The following is an 11,234-nucleotide window of genomic DNA, read 5'->3' as shown; positions in this document are numbered from 1 at the left end:
AGCACAGCAGCTGGGAAACTTAAGTGGAGACCGTTTAGCCACAGCATGTCTCACCCACCGGATTTCTGGCCCCGTCAGCTGTGCCAGAAATTGGTGCAGAACTGAATAAATTATGTAAATGATCATTTACATGCAACTAGCAGGCCCGGGACTGAAGTCTCCGGGCCTGCTCACATCTCCGCGCCCCCAGCCAGGATTGTCTTGCTCCAGAGGGGTTTACAACAGCTCCCGACAAGTGGGCAGCTGGCAGTCTGAGCATGCTGGAGAGAAGGGAGGCCCTGGAGGGCCCCCCACAAAAGGTCGGGGCTAAGGGATGGGTGCTCCCTTGGCAGTGCCAGCTTGCCCTATCACTGCCCAAGGGGCATCTTGGCACTGCCCACTGGGCATCAGGCAGTGCCAAGGGAGTAGGGCCAGGGGAGCAGGGTCTCCATGGGAGGAGGGGGATCGGTGGGGGTAGAGAGGTCCTGCTCCCACTCTGCACTGGGATCAGCGACAGAAAGAGGAAGGCCATCGGGGTGAGAGGGGTCCATGCACAGTGACCCGCTCAGCGCTATGCTGCTGACCTCTCTGATGGCAACAGGCCCGCCCACAGTTTTTTTTGAGCAGGATTCATGGTAAGGCTCTCTGTGATTCAGAGTGTGGGAGATTAATTTTGAAAATCCTACTGAAAAAGCCAGAGGGATTTACTCCAGTTTTTACACAAATTTGGCACTTAGAATTTTTTTGGAAGAATCCCATCCAACTATTTTATGAGAATTCTTTCAAATTGTTTAACAATTTACCTTAGCACACAACTTACCACAGGCTTTGTAAGTGTCGCTACATTCCCATTCCATTACAGCTTTGGAAGCTTCACAAAAAAAGAGAAAAATATATTTTAACAGTTACATATTTAAGGACAAGAAGCACCACTGATTAAAACATTTAGTTACAAAAAAAGTCATTTGGAGTGGATGAGAACAAGATGTTACTACATTTTCTATTAATTCATGAGTTCTTATTCTGGAGATTATTCAAACTGAAGACTTAAAAAGAACGATTTCCTGCCAGTTCAAAGGGCTCTTTGCTAAATTAAGTCTCAATTAAGCACCGAAGCATCTTTCCATGACAGAAAACACGACAAAATTTCACTGTGAGAATTGTTAAACATATTGTTGTGGCAGATTAACCTGCATTTGGCATTGTTGTGCTTGATTAGCAATAACAGATGCCAACCCTTGATGCCAAAAGGTAAGAAAGACATCCCAACCCCAGTATCACCGCTTGTTTATTGAATACAATTCCTCATCATCAGGTTGTCCTCAACAAGCAGTCAACAAAAAGTATATAATTTAAAAATAATGAATTTAGAAATGTACTTCTTCACACTTTTCTGTGGATGCGCAGAAATAAAGACATTTTGCAGACATTGCACGTTATATACAAGGATCGTTAACATTCTGGAGCACTTACGTGTTCTTCTTAGCACTAAAGGAAACTACTTTCACACCACGGTTGCAAGTCCAAGAAGCCGGATTCTCAAGACTTACATTTATAACAGTGTGTTTCATGACCTCAGGATGCTCCAAGTGCTTTATAGCTAATGAAATCTTTTCAAAGTCTAGTAACTGTTGCAATTTGCACATAGCAAGGCCCCCAAACAAGAATGTAATAACCTGATCATCTGCTTTTAGTGATGCTGACAGAGGGACAAATATCAGCCAGGATGGATAATTCCTCTGCCCTTCATAACAATGCCACGGGGTCTCATATGTCCATCTGAGAGCTAACATGGTCCTGGTTTATTGTCTCTTTTGGAAGCCAACACTGACAGTGCAACAGTCTTTCAGTGCTACACCACAATATCAGCCTAGATTCTTGTGCTCGAGTGGGACTTGAACCCACAACTTTTCTGACTTCGAGTGAAGAGTGCTATCAACTGAACCACTGCTGACCCTACAAGAGCGTTAATGCTTTGGACAAGAAATGTACATCTCGCACACAATTTGTCAGCAGGTAACTGAAGAAGTTGTGTCTAAGGCCTCAAATGCCTAGTCAAAGACTTTTTGCAGAATCCCTCAACTTTGCAGCCACTTAAAGCTGATGTCCAAAATGCAACTACAGGTGAGATTACATTTTCTGGCATTTGTGATAAGCAGGGGAATTCATCTGATCAGAAGGAAGAGAGAGTTTAAAACAAATTTTATTCCATTTCCAATCTCAGAGAAATAAGAGGTTTAAGATAATGGCTACTATCTCAACTCTTGCTGAAGCTGGATGGTCACCAGAAATTTTAAGGGTATTGAGCTTCATAGAAACAGATCAGCTGCACCACTGCTGGTTCAACTATGAGTCCCTCTTTTGTTTTCCTCAATCCCAGAGTCTTCATGAAGTTTTGGTTTATTATCAGGGTGCATTGCAGGATGTTTCCAACACCCATACATGCGTGCATGCGCTCACACACACACACTGACACACAGATCTGAACAGAGGGACCAACAGTGATTCTGCCAATGTCTTGCTTGTAAACTAAACAATTTCCTCTTTCAACTATTTGGTCAAATCTATTACTAGTGGATGGTGAAACATATAAGCATATAATTGCACAAAGATACAGATCAGAAGACTGCACATAACAAAGAACAGTAAAGAATGGCAAAAAGAATAATGAGTGAAAAAGTTTGAGCATAAGAGAAAGCTGGTTAGAAATACAAAGCTGGATAGTAAGAGCGCCTATGGAATTTAAATAAGAGTTGACAAAGTGAATGTCAGTCTGTCTGGGTAATTAGTAATAAAAAGAAAGGAGATGGCATAAGTATTTTGCATTGAAATTTGTTATAGAGGATAACAGCAACATTCCAGAAATAGCTATAAATGGAAGGGAGGGAGAAACTCAAGAAAGTTAAAATACCAGGGAAGTGGTACTGAGCAAACTGTTGGAGCTGCAGGTTCCCCGGGTCCTGGTGGACAACATCTGAGGGTTTTAGAAGAAATGGCTAGTGAGTCAGTTGACGTGCTGGTTTTAATTTTCAAAAATGCCCAAGATTTGGGGAAAAATCCCATTAGATTGAAAAATAACAATTGTAACTCTATGAATCAAAAAGAGAGGGAGAGTCCAAAAACAGGAAACTACGGGCCAATTTGCTTAACATTTGTCATTAGGCAAATGTCAGAAACTATTATTAGAGATGTTACAGCAGGACACTTAGAAAAATTCAAGCCAATCAGGCACAGTCCACACGGATTTTGAAAGGGAAATCATGTTTGAATAATTTAATGGCATCCATTGAAGAGGTCACCTGTGTTGTAGATAAACGGGAATGGTGGATATCCTTAACTTTGTGAGAGGCCAAATCTGTCTATCTCATCCTTAAATATACTTCATGATGGAGCAGTTTTCCAAAAGCCTTTTGATAAGGTTGTGGATGTTCTATCATGAGGCAGATAGATAGATTTGGTCTCTCAGGAAGTTAAGGATATGGAGAATGGGCAACAAAGGGGAGTTTAAGATGATTATGGCTGATCTTCTTTCCCAACACCATTTTCCTACCCACTTCCCACACCCCTCAATTCCGAGTGATCAAATACCTGTCCATCTCACCTTTAAACATTTTCAATAATGGAACATCAACAACCCTCCAGGATAGAGAATTCAAGAATTCACACCCACTGATGAAAAAATGTCCCCTCATTTCAGTTCTAAATGAATGAGCCTTTATCTAAGACTCTGTCCTCACATTCTAGATTCCTCAGCCAAGGGAAACAAACTCTCAGTTTACCCTGAATCTTCTATATCACATGAGATCACTTCACATTCTCCTAAAATCCAGAGAGTCGAGGCCCAATTTATACATCTCATCACAGGACAACCCTCTCAACTCAGCAGCCAAACTAATGAACATCTGCTGTGCTGTCTCCAAGACAAGTATATCCTTCCTTAGGCATAAAAACCAAAATGCATACAGTAAGTTATCTGTGCTCTCAGCAAAACCCTGTACATTTATAGAAAGACTTTCTTGTTCTTGTAGTGTAGACTAACTTGCCATTTGCATTCTTAATCCTTGTTGTACCTATATGCTAACTTGGTGCTTCTTGTACAATTTTGTCCAAGTCCCTTTGAACATAAACATTTGAAAATTACACACCTTTTTAAAAAATTTTATTTTTCTATTCTCACTACAAAAGTGAATATCCTCACATTTCCTACATCATACTTCAACCGCTATCCTGATTTAACCTGTCTCTATCACTTGACAGCATCTTTGTGTCTTTACCGCTTACATTCTTATCTTTGCATCACTAGAAACTTAGATACATTATTCTTGGCCTCTTCATCTAAGTCATTAATATAGATTGTAAATAGCTGGGCCCATCATTAATCATTGCAGCACTCCACTTATTATAGTTTGCTAATGCCTGTTTTATCCCTACTCTTGCTGTCGATTAACCAATCTTCTATCAATGCTAATACAAATTGTTGTTTGGTACTACAGAGCTTGATGCTGAAAAGGACATTTTGTCAAAGCCTTTTTTATTGCATTCATCATAATGACTGCAAGAATACCAATGTCAGGGGGAACAACAACTTTATACTGTATGTCTTAAACAGCGAGACAAGAAGATTTGACAAAATGTCTCTTTTCAGCAGTACTCAGTGCTAATATATCACCTCAACTCCTTGAGCTCTTGTGCATTAACCTTTTGAGTGATACCTTACTGAATGCCTTTGAAATCCAAGTATATTGCATCCACTGGTTCTCTTTTATCGACCTTGCTCTTTGACCATACAATGACTTTCTAAATGCATTGTTCAGACTTACTTCCTTAATAACAGATTCCAACATTTTCCCAATCACTGCTGTCAGGCTAACTGGTCTGTAGTTCCATTTTTCCTCCCCCTCCTTTCTTGAATAGTATTGTGGGGCCTATCAAATGCTGAATTATTTGAATCATACATATTTTCATCCATGGAAGGCACAAAATTTGGCAAGTCTGTCCTGATTGGTGGTGCTCATTTACATGGGGCCAAGCAAATGGTACTGGGTGAGTTGCTCTTGCTGATAACAAGCAGAGATATCCGATTGTCTGAATGACCTGCTTCAGTGTTGTACCTATTCTAGATTCTATCTAGCATGTCTACAATATTACATGCCCTACTTTTTACAATCTTTCGCAAAACATGGAGAATGTAATATGCAGATGACAGAAACATAATGCACCTTGCAGGATATTCTTCTACCTCAATCTATACACTGCTCCCCTAATCAGCTATTCCTTTACATTCTGCAAAAGGCACAGCACAGTTAATTTAAGTTTTGAGGTATCTTTGGATAAAAAGAGCTGACACTGTACAACGGGAAGCGTTCATTACATAACTGGAATACAGGGAGTCACACAGAGATATGTCATAGAAAAGGTTAAGATATGGCTGGCCTTAATGCAATTTTAACACAATAAAAATATATCTCATTCTAGTGGCCTGTGGAGTTGCTACTCATAAAAGTAAAACAACCCTACAAAAGGTCTTTACATTTTTAATGTATTATGACTTACTTTGGCTTGTGTCATCCTCCTCTTTATTGCAAATATCTTCAAACTGCTCTTGACTCTCTAACACCAGTTTTGCTTTTTGCAGCTCAACATTGCTGGGTGTTGGCGGCATCTGTCTAGTGGAATGCAGTTCATTTTTCAGTTCGAGTATCTGGAGAATACATGAGTTTATGCTCAGCTATTATTTCTTTCATATACCAATGAACTGTTTATAAAGAGCAACTGAATTTTAATTGCAGTTTTAACCTGATCATGTAATTCTTTCAGTTGTTTAGCATGTTCTTTTTCTTGATCTTCCAGAACCTTCCTTTGATCCTCTTCTTTCTTAATAAATTCAATCTCTCTAAAATAAAAAGTAAATTCTGAGATTATTTTATCACAGTACTAATTTTACAACCAGCACAAAAATACTTAATTAGCTTTGGTCTTTTTGTTGCACACAGTATTGCACAATGATTTGTTTCCTTATCCCCTAAAAATAAAAATTGCAAACACAAAGAATACTTATTTACATTTTACATCATTTACTTTCTTGGCAAAAGATTTCTACATGTTCAACAGCTCAACAACCATATCCCACAGAACTTTTAACATGTGACTGTGCATATGTCGATGATCCTCAATCCTACTCAAGGTAGTTAACATCATTTTAATTGTCAGAATCAATACATAACGCATTGCTTTCACTAAGTGTCTGATCCATATGAACTTTTCCACCTAGGTACATTTCACTGCTATCAACCTTCTATGCATTTTCTTTTTATGTTTTCACTCTTCGTTAGAATGTTAACACTCGATCACCTGAAATAATGTTCTTTGGACGCTCTGGAACTTGGGTTTTAGGACTGCTCTAAAATCCCTTAAAAGGTACTTACAAATCAATTCCTAGTACATGTGCCAACTATAGCTCAGTTGGTAACATTCCAACCTCTTAGTCAGAAATTGTGGGTTCAAGTCCCAGTCCAGATTGAGCACAGAAAACTAGAGTATTCACACCAGTTCGGTAATGAGGGAACAAAGCATTGTCAGAGATGCCATCCTCTGGCTAAAGCCTAAGCCTGTCTGCTCTCTGAGAGGGACATTAAAATGTCCAAAGGGACTGTTTTAAGGAAGAGCAGAAGTCTTAACCCCAGCACCCTGGCAATGTTTATTCCCCAGTGAATATCACAAAACCAGATTATCTGGTCATTATCATAGTGTTGTTCGTGAAAGGACAGTGACTATACTGTGTAAGTACTTTATTGACTGCAAAACCCTTTCGTGCATCCCAAGGTTGTGAAAAGCACAATGTAAATAATGTTTTCTTATTATTTCAGTGGCGAAATACCAATGGAGAGGGGGTTTGGCTTTAAATGCAAAGCACAATAAACCTAAGTATAATGCTATTGTAATATGTATTCAATGAAACAGTTACCAAGCATCACCATAAAAACTTACTTTTGTTGGTATTCCTTTATTAGTTTCTTAGCCTTGTTATATTTCTTCTCCAAAACATCATACTGAGATTGGGTCTCTTTTAAGTGCTCATTTACCATTTTGCAAAGATTTTGGGCTTCTAACCAGTATCTTTCCACCTTTTGCATTTTCTCCTTATTCTCTTCAACACTTTGTTGAAGCTGCTTCTTTGTAGTTTCCCATTTAATCTTCTCTGCTTCAGCAACTTTCAGCTATTGTAAATGAAGAACATCCAAGTATTGAAATTATCCATATATATATCTCCATAGTTTTCAAAAGAGTGGCATTTCTTCTCAATGAACTGTAGAAAATTCTACATACCCTTTCTGTCACTTCACTGATTTCTGCCGCACTTATAGTATTCTGAGTTTGAAGCTGAAGGAAAATATACAAATTGAAAACACTTTTAGATTGATGCTGTAAAGATCTGCATTTGTACACTGAAGCTGATGTATAGGTATGGACTCAGGACTCCTACCATATAACAGACACTGTGAAATGCTCTACACTATACAGAAGGATGACTGGTTGAAACAGATTTGCTTAACACAGTTGTCTAGTTGGACCTCACTTTAGTAAAAACCAGATTGTGATCAATTCGCACATGACAAATTCAAGGATACCTTCAAGTAGCATCAAGACAATGATCTGCCTCTCTATGTAGTTGGAAAATTTATGTTTACAGGGTACAATTCCATTCATTTGTTATATCACACGTGCTCAGAATCACAGAATTGTTAGAGTGCCGGAAATGGTCATTTGGCCTGTCGCATCTGTACTGGCTCTCCAAATAAGTAGTTCACCTGACACCATTCCCCACCTCTCCCTATAATCCTGCGCATTTTTCATTCACAGTTAACAGTCTAATTCCTCTTTGAATGCCTCCATTGAACCTGCCTCACCACACACATAGGCCGTGCATTCCGGACCCCAACCACTTGTTGCATGAAAATATTTCTAATGTTGCTTTTGCTTCTTTTGAAAATTGCTTTAAGTTTGCACCCTCTCATTCTCAATCTTTTCACAGGTGGGAATAGCTGCTACCTATCCATTCTGCCCAGATCCCTCATGATTTTGAAGACCTCTATCAAATCTCCTTTCAACCTTCTCTCCTCGAAGGAAAACGGTATCAAATTCTCCAATCTATCTTCATAACTGAAGTTCCTCATCCCTGGAACCATTTTCTGCATTCCCTCCAATGCATTCATCTTTTCTGAGGTGACTTCCCAGAACTGAATGCAACACTCCAGCACAGGTCAAACTAGCATCCTGTGCAACATAAACTCTTTGTTACTGTACTGTATGCTTTTTTATTAATAAAACCTAGGCGACTATCTGCTTTACTAACTGTACTCTCAACCTGTCCTGCTACCTTCAATGGCACATGGACAAATATACCCAGGTCCCTCTGCTCCACCCCTTTCAGCGTTGAATCCTTTATTTTATATTAACTCTCTATATTCTTCCTACCAAAATAAATCACTTCCCATTTCTCCACATTGAACATCATGTACCACTTGTTTTCACCAACTTGTCTACACCCGACTGAAATTCTACACTATCCTCCTCATAGATCTGTGCTACCAAGTTTTGTACCATCCACAAAGATCTCGGTAATAAATATGTCAGGAAGCAAAAGGATGCCAATGCAGATCCCTGGGGAACTCTACTACAAACCTTCCTGCAACCCAAAAAACATTCATTAGCAACTATTCTCAGTTTCCTGTCACTTAGCCAATTTGGCATCCACGTTGCTACTTTAAACCTTTTACTCAAGTGAGTCCTTAAACTAAAATGGAATGACTTTGAATAAACTTTTATTACAGGGCTGGTATAAGTTAGTAAAGGTACATTTTATTTTTAAATTCAACACGTGAGATATAAAATTGCAATAAACCTGTTTTCTAAAACAGAGTGCATTTATGAAGTTGGTACCAATCTGGCAAAAACTTTTTCCAAAAGTGTAAACGTAAATCTCTTCTTCTTATCAGAGCAGATGGATAAGTGCAATGAAATGCCCTAGTTAATGAAATGAAAGGTTTCTTACTCCCCAGTTTTTTTTTTAAACCACAGTGCTTGCTGCAAATCCCGTGATCCTGCTGCATACGATGGATTAAATTTTGTATTCAGTGCTGTAACAACAGCATTTCCCACTGATCTCATAGAAAGCTATTCAAAAATCTCTGGTGTGGATTTCACCTTTCCCATGCAAACTTGAATTTGGTGCCAAGACGAGAAGGCCCCAGGGTGTCCATCAAAATGATACCCTCATGCAGGGTAAACAGACAATCAAATTGAAGAGTTGTTAGACAATAGATCAGGAAATAAATGATTATTCCTAATTTTTATGCATTTTTCACTCAGAAAAATAAAGATTAGAGCATAGAAATAGAAAACTGAAATATTAAAAACAAAACTTTGGAAGTTTTACTGTAAACTATGGAATTACCAAAATAAAAACTGAAACTCCACAAATAAAAGAAATAGCTTTCCAGCATCAGAAAGGTTGCTCAACAACTTTAGTTGCTACTTAGCACACTGTTAAGAATCGAATCACACCTCAAAGTCCAACTATTTGGGCACATTACAGCATAAATGATGTAGTTCTGGCTAGTTCAGTAAGTTCTAAAGATTGTCATTTGCAGGGTGTTTGACAATGCACCCTGAGAAAGAGCAAGGAATCACTGACAATATCATCTGGATTTCCAAGATTAACAAGTGTAGAGATGCAAGAAGTTGCAGTCTGCTTCACAAATGCTTGGCACAACAGGTGACAGCTGGATGCGGCAAACATTGACCGTTTTCATCATTACAACCACAGGCCACAATGTCATTTGAAACATCATAGTGAAAAGTCAAACATAAGGGATCATGACAGAACCCAACTCTTGAAAAATAGGATATTAAAACTAATTTTTGGGAGAAATATGGAATAAGAACTTCATGAAATTTTGAAGTGTTTTTTATATTCTGGATATCATTATGATTCTATCCCCCTCACCACCTGTAATAGCCCATTGTGACTATACTATACGTTTAAGAAATGTATTTGTCATATTTCTTATGCAGCTGTATTTGTTAGAAGTCAGTCCCAGTGCCACTTTAATCGAAAACCGACAGCCCACATGTTGCCACTGCGAAAGCATAATTGATCCTAATTGGAGTGTTTGTTTTAATCTGAGCTAATGCAGACCTGTTATTTTAATGTTTTCTCTTGGGGTTTGATTAGGTTGATGGACAGGACAAACATGTGACCGAGTGGGGCTACGCTCACACAGAGAAACAAGCACAGTTGCTGCTTGGGATCTTTAGAGAGAAGTAGCTTTGTCTCTCTTTGAATATTGGAGCCTAGTACCTGCCAGAAAATAGGTCTCTTCCTCTGAGCTTCTGCTGTTTAAAAGATAGACCTTCTTTTGGACGCTGCTGTACAGGAGTCAGAAGACATGCCAATGTCTTTCTGCATCTCTTCCCCAAAGTGTTAAAAGGCTGAAAGTCAGCCTATACGTTTGTGCTAAATTGATTCTGAAGAGGGAATTATGTCTATGGGGTTGTTGCTTAAATTGGGGCGATAGAGATTGCTGGCAGTTAAGAATTATACCTTGTCATGTTTAAGTATTTCAACTGGTAGAAGACAGGCTAAATTCTTTTTGTTGTATTGCAGTGTATTGTTAAATAACATTTGTTTTAATAAAAGCTTTCTAGTGGGTCAATAGAATCACACCTGGAGCAAAACACTTATGGTCATATTAATGCCAAAATCACAAAAAGTTTGGGTCTAGGCTAACTTCATAATAGGCCTTGGAGTTTCCGATCTGGTCCCTAAAACTACTATTGATTAGAATAGCCCAAACCAGTGTTTTTATTCCAGTGAAGGGATGTCCAGAAATAAAATAACCCTTGGGGAAAAAAATGCTTATATTCTAACATTTGAATCTGTGTTAACTACATAAAAATAATTACTACTGTATTGCACATTTAATCATAATAAGAACTTAAATAGCATGAAAAACCAACAATTACATAAACTTCCAGAAACAGGAGAGAAATTAACTAGAGTCCAAACTACTCCTGTCTGAAAATCTACAGCCAATCGGGAGAAAGGGAATGGAAACCACTGAGAATTAAGGAATTTTAAAAAAACTTTTAAAAAATTTACTCAAATACAAAGAATAAACTAAAAATAAATAGAAGTGAAGAAACTGAAGGCAATACATTATTCCATTATTATAACAAAATGTTTATCAATGGAT

At 38.4% G+C, this 11,234-nt stretch overlaps 1 protein-coding gene across 4 annotated transcripts in view; it reads right to left on the bottom strand.

The window, feature by feature from the left end:
• The window catches only part of LOC145350096 (neurabin-1-like), a 103,696-nt gene that overhangs the window by 31,620 nt on the left and 60,842 nt on the right, over positions 1-11,234 (bottom strand). For all 4 annotated transcript variants that reach the window (XM_080198994.1, XM_080198992.1, XM_080198991.1 and 1 more), the window contains exons 8-12: positions 7,306-7,359; positions 6,967-7,196; positions 5,776-5,872; positions 5,533-5,680; positions 800-850 (exon numbers count right to left, since the gene is read on the bottom strand). In XM_080198994.1, the coding sequence (XP_080055120.1) occupies positions 800-850; positions 5,533-5,680; positions 5,776-5,872; positions 6,967-7,196; positions 7,306-7,359 (580 nt within the window). The remainder of the gene's footprint in view (positions 1-799; positions 851-5,532; positions 5,681-5,775; positions 5,873-6,966; positions 7,197-7,305; positions 7,360-11,234) is intronic.

This window comes from Carcharhinus amblyrhynchos, chromosome 11 (assembly GCF_965287045.1).
Source record: "Carcharhinus amblyrhynchos chromosome 11, sCarAmb.v2.hapA, whole genome shotgun sequence".
In the NCBI taxonomy this organism is placed as follows: Eukaryota; Metazoa; Chordata; class Chondrichthyes; order Carcharhiniformes; family Carcharhinidae; genus Carcharhinus; species Carcharhinus amblyrhynchos.
Note: the sequence above shows the minus strand (reverse complement) of the source record. Positions and strands in the feature narration are given on the sequence as shown.